The sequence below is a fragment of the Salvelinus alpinus genome, chromosome 20 (genome assembly GCF_045679555.1).
Source record: "Salvelinus alpinus chromosome 20, SLU_Salpinus.1, whole genome shotgun sequence".
In the NCBI taxonomy this organism is placed as follows: Eukaryota; Metazoa; Chordata; class Actinopteri; order Salmoniformes; family Salmonidae; genus Salvelinus; species Salvelinus alpinus.
This window is the reverse complement of record NC_092105.1, coordinates 51,007,321-51,028,904: the sequence shown is the minus strand read 5'-3', so window position 1 is coordinate 51,028,904 and position 21,584 is coordinate 51,007,321. Positions and strand designations below refer to the sequence as shown.

Below are 21,584 nucleotides of genomic sequence, written 5' to 3'. Positions count from 1 at the left end.
GCAAATTACGAAATTGAGGGATTCTTAACTACAGTTGGGAATGTATTGTTTCGACCAGATGAGTAAAAGTTGTAATTGTACTCAGGGTCCGAAATAAGGAATACGCAATTACGTGGATCGGATGGATGAAGCATTACGAACTAATCTGACAATGGGGGATAGATATGATCAAAATGCAGGAATTTGTACGTCAGCTTTGATGGCATGTTTGAAACATGTTATCAAAACGGCTATTACGGCGGTAGTGCATCAGCATTCTCACTGGGATGAAATAGTACAAGCAGTGTTGAGAGTGGAATCTAATTCTATTAACTCCACAGTTGTACGAGTGCTGCCACAGTGAAAGTCACTAACAGTGGTTTCGATGGCCAAGGTAAGACAAAGAAACAGACAGGAAAGGGTAGTGAAACTGTGCTAAGGCACAGGGGGTTAGTTCCCTGTTTTAGATCTACGGCTACCGGTCATTTGAAAAATTTGTTTAGAATGGTAATGGAGCCAACTGCTCCCGCTGCATTCGGGGGGGGATGTTGAGACGCAAGCATTTGCATCTTTGTCAAAACAGCAACAAACCCCCTTGAAAGCAGTGGGACAGCAAAATGTTACATAGCCGTGTATGGCCTCGGTTCAATCAATAGTGGTTCATAGGGATGACGGGTTCTATGTGAAAGGGGATGTAGGAGGCCACGTTTCACATAACTTTCTAATAGATACCGGCAATCAAATATCACTGATTCCTTACGATGACAAATTGGCTAAATTTGCGACAGGAAAAACACATTTAGCGGTGTAACAGGGGCACAAACTAAGGCGATACAGCTTTTACCTATGTCGTTGAACATTGGTTCAGTAATGATACCAGGATATTTTTAAATGGCGACAGGTGTAGAACCGATTATGGGATTGGATAATCTTTGCGAAATGCCGGGAGAATGGATTCTAAAAGGCAACAAATTAAAAGTGTCAGTAAGAACGGCGAAAGCCAAACAATTGTTGTTTCAGGACCATCCGTTGTGGGCAAAAGACGCATTAGATTGCGGTCTGATCAAAGGTTGCAAGCCTGTTGTGGTTGAGGGAGAACCACCGCCACCAATGAGGCAATACCCTATTAAACCAGAGGCTGAGAAATCGGTTGTGGAGGATATTCCAATATTACTTGAACGTGGCATAAGCGGTACGCGGACCGGCTCGATGCAACAGCTTTTTATTCCCAGTGAAAAGGGGACTAAAATGGCGTATTACTGTGGATATTCGACGCCATAAACAAACATGCATTGAAAATCACACTAGTGGTAGCAGATTTGGCAGACCTATTGGCATTTATTCCCTCAGACTCAGAATGGTACAGTGTGTTAGACATGAAAAATTGATTTCGGTCAGTGCCTGTGGCTGAGGAGTCACGACACTGGTTTGGGTTCTGTTGCCAGGGGGAGCAATATACGTGGGCTAGGGCACCGGTGGGATTTACAAATAGTCCAACTTCGTATCACGCAGCATTGAAACAATCGCTAAAAGGGTGTAAATGTGAGGGTTCTTTGTTGGTACAATGCATAGACGATTTGTTATTGTCAAAAGATGAATAAACTCATATGCGAGACCTTACCACATTAGTAAACTATTTGGCAGAGCAGAGTCACAAAGCATCATTTGAGAAAGCACAACTAACGAAACAAGACTTAACATATTTGGGGGTTTCAATTTCTCAAGGCACGAAACACATTACACGTGATCGAGTAGAAACAATGCGTTCTTTGGCACGGCCAAACTCCTCGCACACTCAGGAAAACCCTAGCAGTTTTCAATTTTGTGAGACATTTTATTTCGTCATTCTCTGAAATTGCTGAGCCACTTAGAGTTGAAGAAAGGCGGGGGGAAGGGTCCCAATGAAAGGATAGAGGAGTCAAGCGTGTGAGGAAACGTTTGTCGCGCTAAAGAAGCAATTGTGTCAAGCGCCAGCATTGGGGATAAAATTACCTATTAAAATGTCATGAAGGACAATGAGTAAATCGTTAGACTCGGTGGCGAGAGGAATGCCACATGGAAAAGTCCACAGACCCACTCCAAAAGGCTTTCGGAGCCATCATCGACTCAGTGGGTTTTGTCCAACATGTCTCCGGACCTACTCACTGCCACAGTCATACTCTGGACCTAGTTTTGTCCCATGGAATAAATATTGTGGATCTTAATGTTTTTCCCCATAACCCTGGACTATCAGAACACCATTTTATACATTTGCAATCGCAACAAATAATCTACTCAGACCCCAACCAAGGATCATCAAAAGCTGTGCTATAAATTCTCAGATAACCCAAAGATTCCTAGATGCCCTTCCAGACACCCTCCACCTACCCAATGACGTCAGAGTACAAAAATCAGTTAACCTTTTTGGGCTAAGGGGCAGTATTCGGAATTTCGGATGACTGACGCGCCCAAAGTAAACTGCCTGTTACTCAGGCCCAGAAGCTAGGATATGCATATAATTGGAAGCATTGGATAAACACACTGAAGGTTCTAAAACTGTTAAAATAATGTCTGTGAGGATAACAAAACTGATATGGCAGGCTGAAAATCCATCCAGGAAATGGGATTTTTTTGATGTGAGTGGTTTTCCATTGAAAACCTATTGACTATATAGGGGTTTAGCGCCCAGATTGCAGTTCCTATGGCTTCCACTAGATGTCAACAGTCTTTAGACATGGTTTCAGGCTTGTTTTTTGAAAAACTACAAAGAATAAGACTGAATACGCTACTGTCCGGTTGAAATATTATCTATTATTTAGAAAATTGACAACCTGAGGATTAATTATAAACATGTTTCAACAAACTTTACTGGTACTATTAGGATGTATTCGTCTTCATGTTTTGACCGCCTTTGAGCCAGTGGATTACTGAACAAAACGCGGCAACAAAACAGAGTTTTTGGGATATGAAGAGGGACTTTATCGAACAAAACGAACATTTGTGTAGCTGGGACCCTTTGGATTGCCAACAGAGGAAGATCTTCAAAGGTAAGTGATTTATTTTATCGTTATTTCTGACTTTCGTGACGCCTCTGCTTGGTTGGAAAATGTTTGTATGCTTTTCTAAGCAGGGCACTGTCCTCAGATAATCGCATGTTATGCTATCACCATAAAGCCTTTTTGAAATCTGACAAAGCGGCTGGATTAACAACAAGTTAATCATTTAACCGAATTATAACACTTGTATTTTCATGAATGTATATTATTACTATTTTTGTAATTTGAATTTGGCGCTTGCAATTTCACCGAATGTTGTCGAGGTGGGAACCTAGCGTCCCAATGAGCCGAAAGAAGTTAACCACATAACTGAGGAACTAAATTTAACCATGCGTAACACCCAAGAGGCAGTCGCACCCCTAAAAAGAAAAAAGCTCCCTGGTATACAGAAAATACCCGAGCCCTGAAGCAAGCTTCCAGAAAATTGGAATGGAAATAGCGTTACACCAAACTGGAAGTCTTCCGACTAGTCTTCCACTGCTGCTCAATCATCCTATTATTCCAACTTAATTGAGAATAAGAACAATCCACAATTTATTTTTGATAATGTCGCAAAGCTAACTAAAAAGCACCATTCCCCAAGAGAGGATGGCTTTCACTTCAGCAGTGATAAATTCATGAACTTCTTCTTAAGTTCTCTCTCTCTCTCTTCAACTGTTTTGTTTGTGGCTATGGAACCCTGACCTGTTCACTGGACGTGCTACCTTGTCCTGGACCTGCTGTTTTCGACTCTCTCTCTACCGCACCTGCTGTCTGGAACTCTGAATGATCGGCTATGAAAAGCCAACTGACATTTACCCCTGAGGTACTGTCCTGTTGCACCCTCGACAACGACTGATTACTATTATTTTCTGACCCTGCTGGTCATCTGTGAACGTTGGAACATCTTGGCCATGTTCTGTTATAATCTCCACCCGGCACAGCCAGAAGAGGACTGGCCACCCCTCAGAGCCTGGTTCCTCTCTAGGTTCCGGCCTTTCTAGTGAGTTTTTCCTAGCTTCTACATCTGCATTGCTTGCTGTTTGGGATTTTAGGCTGGGTTTCTGTACAGCACTTTGAGACCTGAAAACAGCTGTACAGAGACTCCCCCATCCAACCTGACTGAGCTTGGGAAGATCTGCAGAGAAGGGAGAAACTCCCCAAATACAGGTGTGCCAAGCTTGTAGCGTCATACTGAGGAAGACTCCAGGCTGTAATCGCTGCCAAAGGTGCTTCAACAAAATACTGAGTAAAGGGTATGAATACTTTTGAAAAAAGTTCTAAAAACCCATTTTTGCTTTGTCATTATGGGGTATTGTGTGTAAATTGATGAGGGAATTATTATTATTTTTTTTATAGATTTTAGTATAAGACTAACATAAAATGTGGGAAAAGTCAAGGGGCCTGAATACTTTCCGAATGCACTGTATATGGTTGATTCATGAGCATACATGAACACACAGGCTTTGATTAATGCCAGTGGCAGGTCATTGGTAAAAAATGTAAGACTAGACCGCTGCCCTGGGGTACGTCACACCCTACATGTTTGGCATTGGAGGCGCTTCCGTTAAAGAAAACTCTGTTTTCAATATCATTGATCTTGACTTCATAATACAGTTTCATCTTTTTGTTGATTAGTCACGTCATTTTTCAATTTGTAGTAAGTGCGCCAGTCAGATGTGCAGCCAGGCTTATTAGCCACTCCTTTTGCCCCATCTCTTTCAGCCATACAGTTTTTCAATTCCTCATCATTATATGGAGCCTTAACAGTTCTAACAGTCAGTTTCTTAACAGGTGCATGTCAATCAATAATTGGAAGAAGCAATTTCATAAATTCATCAAGTGCAGAGTCTATATACTCCTTATTAATCACAAAAACAAATGGTTTTAACATCATCCATATAAGAGTCACAGCAAAATATTTTGCATGATCTCTTATACACTATTTTAGGCCCAGCTTTTGGAACTTTGGCTTTCCTGGATATAGGCACTATATGTGACCCACCACCTGGATTCAGTCCTATGTAGCAAGATTTGAAATGGTGTTTTTTAAATTGTATAAAAGTAGACTCAGAGAAAATGGTATATCATACACTGCAGTTGAGGAACAATGGGAAGGCAGTTCTGCTTTGAAAGTTGATCAACTTGTAAGTCCACTTTTGGGAATATGGCCCATGAATGTTTTGGTACACCTACTGGAAAGCTCTGCTTTATCTATACCCATTCAACATCGTTTACACCCTAGCTCAACCCATCTCTTTAAGGATTCACATGTGAGGCAATGTGCTAAACAGAGTGTGCAGTAAACGCCCAAAGACTTCAAGACTAAAAGTGGCAAAAATAGTAGTCTACAATAAGGAAAAACTATTTTTAAAATGTATATAGCCCTTCTTACATCAGCTGATATATCAAAGTGCTGTACAGAAACCCAGCCTATAATCCCAAAAAGCAAGCAATGCAGGTGTAGAAGCACGGTGGCTAGGAAAACTCCCTAGAAAGGCCAAAACCTAGGAAGAAACCAGGCTATGAGGGGTGGCCAGTCCTCTTCTGGCTGTGCCGGGTGGAGATAAAAATACACTTTATATAGTCCTTGGCCTATATCCTAATCTGAATTTGGTGCAGGTCACGTTGTTCTTCACATTACCGTCTCTCGTAAACACACGCTATATCAAATCAAATCTATTAAGTGTATTTGTCACATGCACAGGATACAGAAGGTGTAAACGGTACAGTGAAATGGTTTCTTGCATATTTGCATAGTCGCAATATCAAAAAAAGAAAGTGTCCAGATAAAAATATTTTAAATTATTAGATGCTTACCCAGACATACTTTGATGGATCATGTGAAAGAAATGTTATAACCACCCCCAGCCACATCTAGCTAAGTGGATGGGTCACTACTGTCTAGACATGTACACATGTTCCTGAAATACAATAGATGGCCGTAAACACCCCCAGACACACCTGGCTAATTTGATGGGTCATGTAATCATCTGGCGAAGTGGATTATTTTGTTTGGACATGTAGCTAGCTAGCTAAACAATGAACCAGCATAATCCCAACTCCTTCTACTACCACCAATAAAAACTAATTGTCATAGCTGTAGTATGAATCTGCAGGTAGCTAAAGCTAACCAACTAGGTTACATTTTAGCTAGTAAAGTAAAGTATAACTAGAAATGCAAATGGTTTTCTGTTCCCCTTATATGAACTGTAACTTAGTAAAATCTTTGAAATTGTTGCGTTTATATTTTTGTTCAGTGTAGCTAACATAACTATGATTGTGCCTTTGGCTGCTGGACAATGAAAGAAAGTTGATATAAAATAATTGCCTCCATGAATATGGTCTGATTTTGGCTAGGCTACTTTGGTAAGACGAGCCTCATAACATGCGTCAAAACAATCAGTTTTCGAACAATTAAGCATATGTTTTCAAAATGCATAGCTGCCTCCAGCTCATTGCAAAGCGATGTGCGACGTGCGCTGATGAAGCCTGACATCCATTGCCTTTTGATTTTTGCGATGCTGAAGAAGCATCTCTCGAACTGTCTGACAGACTTTCAACTCAAAGGCTCTGTATCTGTGTGCCTACATAAGCGTCAAAACCAACATTTATTCAAATGTGTTTTTTTCCCTGCCAAGAAGTTTCCTTTTAAATAACTTGCAAAACACACACTTTGTGACATTGTCATGTAGCATTAATCCATTCCTGTGTCACTTTAATTGGACTAAGAAGACACACCTTATGACACTGTCAAGAAGCATTATGACCATCATAATCATATAAGCCAGATAGGCCGATCATGTATATGCCTTTATGTCAGTCATCAGTCAAAAAAAGGTGCCTTGTCCTGCTCCTGAAAAAATATATATACAGTGGGGAGAACAAGTATTTGATACACTGCCGATTTTGCAGGTTTTCCTACTTACAAAGCATGTAGAGGTCTGTCATTTTTATCATAGGTACACTTCACCTGTGAGAGACGGAATCTAAAAAAAAATCCAGAAAATCACGTTGTATGATTTTTAAGTAATTAATTAGCATTTTATTGCATGACATAAGTATTTGATACATCAGAAAAGCAGAACTTAATATTTGGTACAGAAACCTTTGTTTGCAATTACAGGGATCATACGTTTCCTGTAGTTCTTGACCAGGTTTGCACACACTGCAGCAGGGATTTTGGCCCGCTCCTCCATACAGACCTTCTCCAGATCCTTCAGGTTTCGGGGCTGTCGCTGGGCAATACGGACTTTCAGCTCCCTCCAAAGATTTTCTATTGGGTTCAGGTCTGGAGACTGGCTAGGCCACTCCAGGACCTTGAGATGCTTCTTACGGAGCCACTCCTTAGTTGCCCTGGCTGTGTGTTTCGGGTCGTTGTCATGCTGGAAGACCCAGCCACGACCCATCTTCAATGCTCTTACTGAGGGAAGGAGGTTGTTGGCCAAGATCTTGCGATACATGGCCCCATCCATCCTCCCCTCAATACGGTGCAGTCGTCCTGTCCCCTTTGCAGAAAAGCATCCCCAAAGAATGATGTTTCCACCTCCATGCTTCACAGTTGGGATGGTGTTCTTGGGGTTGTACTCATCCTTCTTCTTCCTCCAAACACGGCGAGTGGAGTTTAGACCAAAAAGCTCTATTTTTGGCTCATCAGACCACATGACCTTCTCCCATTCCTTCTCTGGATCATACAGATGGTCATTGGCAAACTTCAGACGGGCCTGGACATGCGCTGGCTTGAGCAGGGGGACCTTGTGTGCGCTGCAGGATTTTAATCCATGATGGCGTAGTGTGTTACTAATGGTTTTCTTTGCAACTGTGGTCCCAGCTCTCTTCAGGTCATTGACCAGGTCCTGCCGTGTAGTTCTGGGCTGATCCCTCACCTTCCTCATGATCATTGATGCCCCACGAGGTGAGATCTTGCATGGAGCCCCAGACCGAGGGTGATTGACCGTCATCTTGAATCCAAGATGGCGTAGCAGTCGGACGTGTGTTTGTATTGTCCTGTCGCGTGTAAATACTAAATAGTCTTCGTATTTTTCGTATACATTTCGTATATATTTTAATTTCACTTTCCATCTAGGAACTGAATATACATTCCTACATTCCGCCTCACCCAATGTGGTACGGACCTGCTATTTTCTTTATACTTTAGAACCGTAACCCCAATCAGAAGCTAGCCAGATAACTAGCTACTAGCTAGTAGTCAGTTAGCCACTGCTGCGGTCTTCACCCTCAACTCGGACACAGCCAGCTTCAATACCGGGCCAATACCTGCCAGTCTGCAAGCGCGATATCAACCCAGAGCATATAGGACTGCTTTTTCTCTACCACATCACCGGATTCCTGACGCAAGCTCTGGACAATTACACCGTATCATCACAGCTAGCTAGCTGCAACCGAGTGGCTACTACTGGCTAACACCTCTGTCCCGAAGCAAGCACCAGTTAGCCTTGAGCTAGCCTCGAGCTAGGCCCATCTGCCGGCTAGCTGAAGAGGTCTACCAGCGAATTCTTGGGCTACAATACCAGCTACAAGCTAATTTAGCCATTTTTTTTTTTGCCGCTGCTAGTAGCTTTTACCTTCTGCACAGACACCAGCCCTGTTATTAGCCTGGATATTACTCACCAATTTACCAGCATCGGACTGTCTCTCGACAACAACGCCGGATTCCTGCCGTAATCCCTGAGCCACTGCTTCTGATCCTCACAGCTAGCTTGCGGCTAGCGCAGCTAGCGCCACTGCCACGAAGCTAGCACCAGTTAGCAAACACAATTCTACAATTCACAACCTCTCTTTCGCCATCGCCATCTGGCTTGGATTCTCTGTCGACACGACCACGTCTGAGCAGACCCCCTCCGTCTGAGCAGACCACCCCCGGGCTACTAACTTTAAACGCCGCGAGGCCTCCCTGCTCCATCTACGGCTGCCCCCTGGACACTATGATCACTTGGCTACATAGCTGATGCATGCTTGACTGTCCATTAATTCACGGTACTCCATTCTGTTTATTTGTGTTTTATCTGTCGGCTCTGTGCTTTAACTCAGGATCTGTGTGTAGTTAATCCGACCCTCTCTGCCTAGTCGTCGCCATTTTTACCTGTTGTTGCTGTGTTAGACTAGCACCCTGTTATTGCTGCTGTTATCTTACCTGTTGTTTTAGCTAGCTCTCCCAATCAAGACCTGCAATCACTTTATGCCTTATTGTATGTCTCTCTCAAATATCAATATGCCTTGCATACTGTTGTTCAGGCTAGTTTTCATTATCATTGTTTTGGTTTGCAATGGACCCTGTAGTTCCACTCTCCGTACCTCTGATACCCCCTTTGTCCCACCCCCCACACATGCGGTGACCTCACCCATTGAGACCAGCATGTCCAGAGATACAACCTCTCTTATCATCACCCAGTGCCTGGGCTTGCCTCCGCTGTACCCGCGCCCCTCCATACCCCTGTCTGCACATTATGCCCAGAATCTATTCTACCACGCCCATAAATCTGCTCCTTTTATTCTTTGTCCCCAACGCTCTAGGCGACCAGTTTTGATAGCCTTTAGCCGCACCCTCATCCTACTACTCCTCTGTTCCTCGGGTGATGTGGAGGTAAACCCAGGCCCTGCATGTCCCCAGTCACCCTCATTTGTTGACTTCTGCGATCGAAAAAGCCTTGGCCTCATGCATGTCAACATCAGAAGCCTCCTCCCTAAGTTTGCCTTACTCACCGCTTTAGCACACTCTGCCAATCCTGATGTCCTTGCCGTGTCCGAATCCTGGCTTAGGAAGGCCACCAAAGATTCTGAGATTTCCATACCCAACTATAACACTTTCCGTCAAGATAGAACTGCCAAAGGGGGAGGAGTTGCAATCTACTGCAGAGATAGCCTGCAAAGTTCTGTCATACTTTCCAGGTCTATGCCCAAACAGTTCGAACTTCTAATTTTAAAAATTAATCTCTCCAGAAATAAGTCTCTCACTGTTGCCGCCTGCTACCGACCCCCCTCAGCTCACAGCTGTGCCCTGGACACCATCTGTGAATTGATCGCTCCCCATCTAGCTTCAGAGTTTGTTCTGTTAGGTGACCTAAACTGGGATATGCTTAACACCCCGGCAGTCCTACAATCCAAGCTTGATGCCCTCAATCTCACACAAATCATCAAGGAACCCACCAGGTACAACCCTAAATCCGTAAACATGGGCACCCTAATAGACATTATCCTGACCAACCTGCCCTCCAAATACACCTCTGCTGTCTTCAATCAAGATCTCAGCGATCACTGCCTCATTGCCTGTATCCGCCACGGGTCCGCGGTCAAACGACCACCCCTCATCACTGTCAAACGCTCCCTAAAACACTTCTGCGAGCAGGCCTTTCTAATCGACCTGGCCCGGGTACCCTGGAAGGATATTGACCTCATCCCGTCAGTTGAGGATGCCTGGTCATTCTTTAAATGTTACTTCCTCACCATATTAGACAAGCATGCTCCGTTCAAAAAATGCAGAACCAAGAACAGATATAGCCCTTGGTTCACTCCAGACCTGACTGCCCTCGACCAGCACAAAAACATCCTGTGGCGAACTGCAATAGCATCGAAGAGCCCCCGCGATATGCAACTGTTCAGGGAAGTCAGGAACCAATACACGCAGTCAGTCAGGAAAGCAAAGGCCAGCTTTTTCAAGCAGAAATTCGCATCCTGTAGCTCTAACTCCAAAAAGTTCTGGGATACTGTAAAGTCCATGGAGAACAAGAGCACCTCCTCCCAGCTGCCCACTGCACTGAGGCTAGGTAACACGGTCACCACCGATAAATCCGTGATAATCGAAGACTTCAACAAGCATTTCTCAATGGCTGGCCATGCCTTCCTCCTGGCGACTCCAACCTTGGCCAACAGCCCCGCCCCCCCCGCTGCTACTCGCCCAAGCCTCCCCAGCTTCTCCTTTACCCAAATCCAGATAGCAGATGTTCTGAAAGAGCTGGAAAACCTGGACCCATACAAATCAGCTGGGCTTGACAATCTGGACCCCCTATTTCTGAAACTGTCCGCCGCCATTGTCGCACCCCCTATTACCAGCCTGTTCAACCTCTCCTTCGTATCATCTGAGATCCCCAAGGATTGGAAAGCTGCCGCGGTCATCCCCCTCTTCAAAGGGGGAGACACCCTGGACCCAAACTGTTACAGACCTATATCCATCCTGCCCTGCCTATCTAAGGTCTTCGAAAGCCAAGTCAACAAACAGATCACTGACCATCTCGAATCCCACCGTACCTTCTCCGCTGTGCAATCCGGTTTCCGAGCCGGTCACGGGTGCACCTCAGCCACGCTCAAGGTACTAAACGACATCATAACCGCCATCGATAAAAGACATTACTGTGCAGCCATCTTCATCGACCTGGCCAAGGCTTTCGACTCTGTCAATCACCATATTCTTATCGGCAGACTCAGTAGCCTCGGTTTTTCTAATGACTTCCTTGCCTGGTTCACCAACTACTTTGCAGACAGAGTTCAGTGTGTCAAATCGGAGGGCATGTTGTCCGGTCCTCTGGCAGTCTCTATGGGGGTACCACAGGGTTCAATTCTCGGGCCGACTCTTTTCTCTGTATACATCAATGATGTTGCTCTTGCTGCGGGCGATTCCCTGATCCACCTCTACGCAGACGACACCATTCTATATACTTCCGGCCCTTCCTTGGACACTGTGCTATCTAACCTCCAAACGAGCTTCAATGCCATACAACACTCCTTCCGTGGCCTCCAACTGCTCTTAAACGCTAGTAAAACCAAATGCATGCTTTTCAACCGTTCGCTGCCTGCACCCGCACGCCCGACTAGCATCACCACCCTGGACGGTTCCGACCTAGAATATGTGGACATCTATAAGTACCTAGGTGTCTGGCTAGACTGCAAACTCTCCTTCCAGACTCATATCAAACATCTCCAATCCAAAATCAAATCAAGAATCGGCTTTCTATTCCGCAACAAAGCCTCCTTCACTCACGCCGCCAAACTTACCCTAGTAAAACTGACTATCCTACCGATCCTCGACTTCGGCGATGTCATCTACAAAATAGCTTCCAACACTCTACTCAGCAAACTGGATGCAGTTTATCACAGTGCCATTCGTTTTGTTACTAAAGCACCTTATACGACCCACCACTGCGACCTGTATGCCCTAGTCGGCTGGCCCTCGCTACATGTTCGTCGTCAGACCCACTGGCTCCAGGTCATCTACAAGGCTATGCTAGGTAAAGTGCCGCCTTATCTCAGTTCACTGGTCACGATGGCTACACCCACCCGCAGCACGCGCTCCAGCAGGTGTATCTCACTGATCATCCCTAAAGCTAAAACCTCATTTGGACGCCTTTCCTTCCAGTTCTCTGCTGCCTGCGACTGGAACGAATTGCAAAAATCTCTGAAGTTGGAGACTTTTATCTCCCTCAACAACTTTAAAAATCTGCTATCCGAGCAGCTAACCGATCGCTGCAGCTGTACATAGTCCATCTGTAAACTACCCACCCAATTTACCTACCTCACCCCCCATACTGCTTTTATTTATGTACTTTTCTGCTCTTTTGCACACCAGTATCTCTTCTTGCACATGATCATCTGATGATTTATCACTCCAGTGTTAATCTGCTAAATTGTAATTATTCGATTTATTGCCTACCTCATGCCTTTTGCACACATTGTATATAGATTCTCTTTTTTTCTACCATGTTATTGACTTGTTTATTGTTTACTCCATGTGTAACTCTGTGTTGTCTGTTCACACTGCTATGCTTTATCTTGGCCAGGTCGCAGTTGCAAATGAGAACTTGTTCTCAACTAGCCTACCTGGTTAAATAAAGGTGAAATAAAATGTAAAAAAAATCTTGAACTTCTTCCATTTTCTAATAATTGCGCCTTCTCACCAAGCTGCTTGCCTATTGTCCTGTAGCCCATCCCAGCCTTGTGCCGGTCTATAATTTTATCCCTGATGTCCTTACACAGCTCTCTGGTCTTGGCCATTGTGGAGAGGTTGGAGTCTGTTTGATTGAGTGTGTGGACAGGTGTCTTTTATACAGGTAACGAGCTCAAACATGTGCAGTTAATACAGGTAATGAGTGGAGAACAGGAGGGCTTCTTAAAGAAAAACGAACAGGTCTGTGAGAGACGGAATTCTTACTGTTAGGTAGGTGATCAAATACTTATGTCATGCAATAAAATGCAAATTAATTACTTAAAAATCATACAATGTGATTTTCTGGATTTTAGATTGCGTCTCTCACAGTTGAAGTGTACCTATGATAAAAATTACAGACCTCTACATGGTTTGTAAGTAGTACTTGTTCTCCCCACTGTATTTGTCACATGCGCCCAATAAAACAGGTGTAGACAACACCGTGAAATGCTTACTTACAAGCCCTTACCCAACAATGCAGTTCAAGAAATAGGAGGTAAGAAAATATGTACTAAACGAACTAAAGTAATAAATAAAATAACAATAACGAAGCTATATACAGGGGGTACCGGTACTGAGTCAATGTGCGGTGGTACAGGTCAGTTGAGGTCATTTGAACATGTATTCTGTGTTATGACGCAGGGTTTCAAGTACAGTGTTACCAAATATTTTCATCCTGAAGTAGTCTGACCGCCCACAGCATGAAAAATACTGACCATGCCGTTATCATCTCTGTCGGGGCTAGCAGCTCTCTGCATTATAGTATAATAGAAATCTCAGACAGGACTTCAGACTGGGTTTGTAACCATTTAAGGAGTGGGAGTTGTTGGTACATATTGGCCCTATCCACTCCTCTCTCTCAAGAAGAAAAGAATGGAAGAAAACTTTAGCACCCCTGGAGTAGGTAGGTAGGTGTGTGTGTATGAGAGAATGAGGAGACTCACATCTTTGCAGGCAGCAATCTGGTTGATGTACTCTCCGTCAGTGAAGACTATGTTCTGTCCGTCTGCCTGCAGGCCTATGGAGAGGAGAGAGTGAGCAAGATGAGTGCATTTATAATATACAAAGAATAAGGAGATTCATTTGTCATGCTCTTGACAAAGGAATTCAGCCGAAACGTTGTGCATTGGCCTCCGTTTCCGTTAATATAACCATATTATTTTCTCTTAAATGTGCATACTGTAAAAACAGACCGTGTTTAAGTGTTGTCTGCACATTGAATCGATAAAGCTATGTAGTCATCTTTGTCCTGTGGCTATTTGTCTATTTTGCTCAATCAGGAATATTGAAATATTGTAGGTACAAGCCTTATTTTACCGTATATTAATGATATGATGACTAAAGGGTATATTGTCAATCACTGGGTGAGCAGGTTATAAGAGCCTAATAATTTTTTATGAGCCTTAAATATTATTATTAAATGTTTCCAAGTTAATCAAGATAAAATCTATTTTCAAAGAGGCCTCGTTCACTGGTTCAAGACAATAGTAAGTAACCTGATGATTACAAATATGAAAAATACACACGCACGCAGACACGCACGCTTACAAAACAGGTGCATGAAAGAAATCCTTGCGTTGTTTATTATAACACACAATATGGGGGACAAGGAGGTGTTACTGTGTGTTGTCATGTACCTGGCATGGTGATGGTTCCCTCATGCTCCAGAGTCTCTGGGTTGATCTTGATGGCCGACGTACTGTGGTTGTTACTCATATCCCGGTACAACAGGCAGCCCTGCACGCACACAATCAATCTTTTTTTTATTACTTATACACTACTTTTAGGACTGCATGTCACAATTTGTCCCAAAAGCAACCCAGACCAAGCCCTCAGAGTTTGAATGTGTAGTACAAAGGAATACAAACAGTACTTCATCAATAAACTATATTTTGGGGGTAGATGTCTATTCCTTTCTAATCCCCTAAAGGTCTTCAGTAGGAGCAGAATCATTATCGACCCAAGCCTTTACTGCATACAGATCAGCAACTATGTTTATTGGGTCAAATGGGGGGTGATCGAAGTCAATGCAGTGAGCAAACGGCATGGTACAAGACCATAACCATAAGTCGCAATGAAATAGAATTCCAGGTTGCCTATAGTCTTACTTTTGGTGTCAATTTTAATACAACATTATGAAAACAGAATCTGAGGTTAAGTTACCTGAGCAAAACCCAACCACGATCTCTTCTCCTTCCGATTCCTGATGCGTGATGTGGAATTATACACATGGCCCTGGAATACACACACACATATTTGTCCAATTTTAGAGTGCAACCACAAACGGCACACCAAACGTTAGACACAAATACACTGCTCAAAAAAAGAAAGGGAACACTAAAATAACACATCCTAGATCTGAATGAATGAAATATTCTTATTAAATACTTTTTTCTTTACATAGTTGAATGTGCTGACAACAAAATCACACAAAAATTATCAATGGAAATCAAATTTATCAACCCATGGCGGTCTGGATTTGGAGTCACTCCAAATTAAAGTGGAAAACCACACTACAGGCTGATCCAACTTTGATGTAATGTCCTTAAAACAAGTCAAAATGAGGCTCAGTAGTGTGTGTGGCCTCCACGTGCCTGTATGACCTCCCTACAACGCCTGGGCATGCAACTCCTGGACAGTCTGTGGTGCAACGTGGCGTTGGTGGATGGAGCGAGACATGATGTCCCAGATGTGCTCAATTGGATTCAGGTCTGGGGAACGGGCGGGCCAGTCCATAGCATCAATGCCTTCCTCTTGCAGGAACTGCTGACACACTCCAGCCACATGAGGTCTAGCATTGTCTTGCATTAGGAGGAACCCAGGGCCAACCGCACCAGCATATGGTCTCACAAGGGGTCTGAGGATCTCATCTCGGTACCTAATGGCAGTCAGGCTACCTCTGGCGAGCACATGGAGGGCTGTGCGGCCCCCCAAAGAAATGCCACCCCACACCATGACTGACCCACCGCCAAACCGGTCATGCTGGAGGATGTTGCAGGCAGCAGAACATTCTCCACGGTGTCTCCAGACTCTGTCACGTCTGTCACATGTGCTCATGTGCTCAGTGTGAACCTGCTTTCATCTGTGAAGAGCACAGGGCGCCAGTGGCGAATTTGCCAATCTTGGTGTTCTCTGGCAAATGCCAAACGTCCTGGACGGTGTTGGGCTGTAAGCACAACCCCCACCTGTGGACGTCGGGCCCTCATACTACCCTCATGGAGGCTGTTTCTGACCGTTTGAGCAGACACATGCACATTTGTGGCCTGCTGGAGGTCATTTTGCAGGGCTCTGGCAGTGCTCCTCCTTGCACAAAGGCGGAGGTAGCGGTCCTGCTGCTGGGTTGTTGCCCTCCTACGGCCTCCTCCACGTCTCCTGATGTACTGGCCTGTCTCCTGGTAGCGCCTCCATGCTCTGGAAACTACGCTGACAGACACAGCAAACCTTCTTGCCACAGCTCGCATTGATGTGCCATCCTGGATGAGCTGCACTACCTGAGCCACTTGTGTGGGTTGTAGACTCCGTCTCATGCTACCACTAGAGTGAAAGCACCGCCAGCATTCAAAAGTGACCAAAACATCAGCCAGGAAGCATAGGAACTGAGAAGTGGTCTGTGGTCACCACCTGCAGAATCACTCCTTTATTGGGGGTGTCTTGCTAATTGCCTATAATTTCCACCTGTTGTCTATTCCATTTACACAACAGCATGTGAAATTTATTGTCAATCAGTGTTGCTTCCTAAGTGGACAGTTTGATTTCACAGAAGTGTGATTGACTTAGAGTTACATTGTGTTGTTTAAGTGTTCCCTTTATTTTTTTGAGCAGTCTATATTCCCTCAATGATGTATGGTCCACTGTGTCAGCACTATGTGGCATCAACAATCAACCTCAGAAATGAGAGAATAATGGTGTCAAATATTTTATTTCATCTACTACTTTAGTACAGCAAAGTGCTATTATGGAGAGTCTCCTCTTATCAACCAACTGGGGCAGTAACTGGAACATTTGCCTATGAGAAATGTGTTTGAAATGTTTAAGTTCTGACTCAACCTATGGCTGTGTGATCAAAAGTCAATGGAAGGAAAACACAATGCTTTGTAAGAATTTAGGTATGATGAAGTCTTATTTAGTATGTGCTGTAATCTACTTTTCACTTCAACAAGCATATGATCTTTAAAAGGAGCGGTACAGAGTCATAAAACCATTGCTGTAGAAGAACATTGCGTTACAAAAATGCTTTAAAAACCTTTCTATATAAACTGGCAAAGAAACTATGAGGACTATACCTGCAGTGCGCAATGATGTGTCACTTCTGTAGCCGGAGCCCACTATGTAGAGGCTGGCCTTGCAGAGCAGGTAGCATATACGCTCTCTCTCACGTACACACACATCAACCCACCTTCCTACACCCCACGTACCCTGACAGTGCCGCTGTAGCCGGAGCCCACTTTGTAGAGGCCGTCCTTGCAGAGCAGGTAGAGGAAGGAGCCATCGGTCTGCAGCAGGCAGCGCTCATCCTCGTCGATCGTCACCTCCTTCAACACCCACTTGTTCATCAGCGCCACCCGCTTGATGCCGTTGCCGAACCAGTCCTGGATCTGGATCTTGCCCACCAGCACAGCCTGCACGCTCCTCTGTAGCGCGTTCAGAATGGTCGGCACCTGGGACGAAGAGGGAAGAATTAAGATTAAGAAAGAAGAAGAATTAATGGAAATTTACTAATAGAAATGGGAGACTATGAAGTGAACTTTTGGCCTTTTTTGACTGTGGAGCATTTGGTAGAAAGGTCTGGTTTGTTATCAGGGCTCACGTAGTCACATTTTGCAACCCTTTCACTAGAGAAAAACGCATTCTGATTGTATAACATTTAAAATTACAATTGTATTATAGAGTTAGCAATCTAGCTAATGTGTTTTCATTTTCCTCTTCTTCAGGTAAATTAGCCCCACGTTATATTAGTGAACATAAAAATGTAGACAAATTCTGCTCAATTTAAGCCCAAAAAAATCTGAACCTACACTATATATATACACAAAAGTACGGACACACCTTCAAACTAGTGGATTTGGCTATTTCAGCCACACCTGTTGCTGACAGGTGTATAATATCGAGAACACAGCAATACAATCGTAATAGTCAAACATTGGCAGTAGAATGGCCTTACTAAAGAGCTCAGTGACTTTCAATGTGGCACAGTTATAGGATGCCACCGTTCCAACAAGTCAGTTCGTCAGATTTCTGCCCTGCTAGAGCTGCCCCTGTCAACTGTAAGTGCTGTTATTGTGAAGTGGAAACGTCTAGGAGCAACAACGGCTCAGCCGCAAAGTGGTAGGCCACACAAGCTCACAGAATGGGACCACCGAGTGCTGAAGAGTGTGGAGCGTAAAATTTGTCTGTCCTCGGTTGCAACACTCACTACTGAGTTCCAAACTGCCTCTAGAAGCAACATCAGCACAATAACTGTTAGTTGGGAGCTTCATGAAATAGGTTTCCATGGCTGAGCAGCCGTACACAAGCCTAAGATCACCATGCGCAATGCCAAGCGTCGGCTGGAGTGGTGTAAAGCTCACCTCCATTGGACTCCGGAGCAGTTGAAACGCGTGTGATGAATCACGCTTCACCATCAGGCAGTCTGATGGACGAATCTGAGTTTGGCGGATGCCAGGAGAACACTACCTGCCCCAATGTATAAGTGCCCTCTGTAAAGTTTGGTGGAGTAGGAACAATGGTCTGGGGCTGTTTTTCCAACTTTGTGGCAACAGTTTGGGGAAGGCCCTTTCCTGTTTCAGCATGACAATGCCCCTGTCAACAAAGCATGGTCCATTCAGAAATGGTTTGTCGAGATCTGTGTGGAATAACTTTACTGGCCTGAACAGAGCCCTGACCTTAATCCCATCGAACACCTTTGGGATGAATTTAACGCCAACTGCGAGCCAGGCTAATCGCACAACATCAGTGCCCAACTGCTTTGGCCTTACATTTTCATTGAACCAGATATTGTAGAGTCTTCTGGTGACAATGGTGTGGAAGAAACAGTGTCGTTGTCACGGAGGAAGTTGATTGAGTTTGTAAATCAGTGGAATGCCCTGTGGAAGCAGAGATTTCCAAATGCAAAGCTAGTCCAGAAAGAGAACACAGAAAGAAGGCTGTTGTATAAAATGCTTGTCTCTGGATTACATCTTCAAACTAAGGGCAACCATGGCATCGATGACAGCGGGAGAAGCATTCATCCATGTATACTGGGAAGAGTCTAGCTAACTTTTCATATATTATTGCTACCCAACGGTGTTCCGTACACATTTTGCGTAACCGCAGCATTTAAACGAGGCTGCAGCGACTGTGTTGGCATTAAAATCAGGGGTGTAAGCTACATTTCTATTCAAGCGTTGATTGACATGGTAATGGACCAATAGTATTCGAGAAAAGATGAAAAAAACGTACCTCTGATGCTGTACATTACATTGTGACGTGTACCAACGTAACGTACGGCATTATGAAACTCATTGTGTGGAGTACAGCGTCTTTCCACCAGGGGTTAGCGCTTCTCTTGCAAATTAAAAACATGCTTAACCATATACACTTCATTATTCACGATTTAAATGAACATAAGTTTTAATATTATTATTGGTAATAGTAAACACATTTTTCAGGAGTAAGGTGCTAATGGCAATTCGGTCATCAATAACAAACATTGAATCAATCAATTCCATAAGACTTTGATGTGCAGAATCTTAAAAGGAATACCACTGCACCATCCTCTGACCTGCATTTACACAAGCAAACCCATCACCTTCTCACAAAGAGCTTTCGTTTTTTTTGCTGTGCCAACCTATTCAGGACAGTTGTGTGTTCAATAATTGTGAAATCTCACGTGCAGGTCAGTAACGCATGTCCTAAATTCTATTAAACTTTGCAAATCACATGCGCTAACCAAAATTGAGACGCAACATTCCAGCATGCCGCTTTTTCTGCTCTTGATTGTGCGTAGGTAAAGAAAACAAACGTAACTCCTTCAAAAGACAGCATGTCACCAAACTGCAATAGTTACTGTTTGAACTATGTGGAACGTTTTTTGGACCATTGGCTTCCGTGTAAACAGGTACCGACAGGAGGCACGAGCCACCTCTCTAAGGCTCTTCCCTGTCTTCACCTCCTGTAGCTGTTCAGGGGTGTAGTGGTGCGGTTTCTTGGGCTCTTGTCAGGCCTTTCCCTTTCCAGACATTTCCTGTCATAATACAATTAAACAAGGATTTTTTTGTGTTCATGCAACATACTTTATTAAGATCGTGCAAAGGAAATGGACACACAAATGTGAATATGATTTCCATGTAATCAAACATAACGTTATTGCATATTTCAGGGAAAGAGCAGGTGTTCTTGTACACTCAGTGTATATGATGGAGTGAGAGGATAAGAGGTGAGTTGGTGTTACTACTCATTTCTTTTTTATATTAATATTGTTGCTTTATACAGTAATTTACTAACATTTAGTGGTTTATAAAAGTATTTCTCCCATGCGATTGGAAGTTATAATATTAACCCTAGTCATTCGCATGCTTCGTTCATTAACATTATACAAAAGTAACATATTCCTTCATCTCTCTCTGAACAGATTCACATACATCCCTTCTGAAAATAAAGTCCCCTAATTTGTGTAACTCGTATTTAACGGTATATATTTATCAAGACATTATCAAATGGTGAGTGTAAAGTTAATTACACGTGAATTCATTAATATTTAATTCAAGTGTATTTTTCATTACTGCATGCCATCATGACGCTCAAAAGCAGCAACAGCCGCTGTTTACTTCTGAAAATAAAACCCCTATTCAAATTTGACACAAACCTTCAAATAGGTATGTAATGAGACATTATATAAACACTTTATAGTGTTTTGACACTAAGTTTGACAAATCGGTTGAAAAAAGCAGTTTCCCAACACGACACATCTTCCCCTATCACTATCATTCAGTGGCCTTTGCTTCCCGCGCCGCCATTTTTAAAAAAGACCCGACGGAGCTCCATTGCCTTCTTCAATCATGCAGAGACGGGTAGCGTGGAGGCCTCGTCATTGATTTTGCTGGAAAGGGAAGAAATTGTGCTTTACAATGGTATTAATATCTACCAGTTGAACTGGAAGTATTGCATTTTCTTGGAGCTAAAATAAGGTCAAGTGTACGGAACACCGTTAGCTAGCCGTATACAGTTGAAGTCGGAAGTTTACATACACCTTAGCCAAATACATTTAAACGCCATTATTCACAATTCCTGACATTTAATCCTAGTAAAAATTCTGTCTTAGGTCAGTTAGGATCACCACTTTATTTTAATGAGAAATGTCAGAATAATAGTAGAGAGAATGATTTTTCATCTTTTATTTATTTCATCACATTCCCAGTGGGTTAGAAGTTTACATACACTCAATTAGTATTTGGTAGCATTGCCTTTAAATTGTTTAACTTGGGTCAAACATTTAGGGTAGCCTTCCACAAGCTTCCCACAATAAGTTGGGTGAACTTTGGAACATTCCTCCTGACAGAGCTGGTGTAACTGAGTCAGGTTTGTAGGCCTCCTTGCTCACACATGCTTTTCAGATCTGCCCACAAATTTTCTATAGGATTGAGGTCAGGGCTTTGTGATGGCCACTCCAATACCAG

General features: G+C 43.6%; 1 protein-coding gene across 26 annotated transcripts in view; it reads right to left on the bottom strand.

Moving 5' to 3' along the window:
• Positions 1 to 21,584, bottom strand: part of LOC139547192 (E3 ubiquitin-protein ligase MYCBP2) — a 313,317-nt gene that overhangs the window by 251,443 nt on the left and 40,290 nt on the right. For all 26 annotated transcript variants that reach the window (XM_071356258.1, XM_071356266.1, XM_071356259.1 and 23 more), the window contains exons 6-9: positions 17,346 to 17,588; positions 15,094 to 15,165; positions 14,568 to 14,667; positions 13,875 to 13,948 (exon numbers count right to left, since the gene is read on the bottom strand). In XM_071356258.1, coding sequence (XP_071212359.1) covers positions 13,875 to 13,948; positions 14,568 to 14,667; positions 15,094 to 15,165; positions 17,346 to 17,588 — 489 coding nt within the window. The remainder of the gene's footprint in view (positions 1 to 13,874; positions 13,949 to 14,567; positions 14,668 to 15,093; positions 15,166 to 17,345; positions 17,589 to 21,584) is intronic.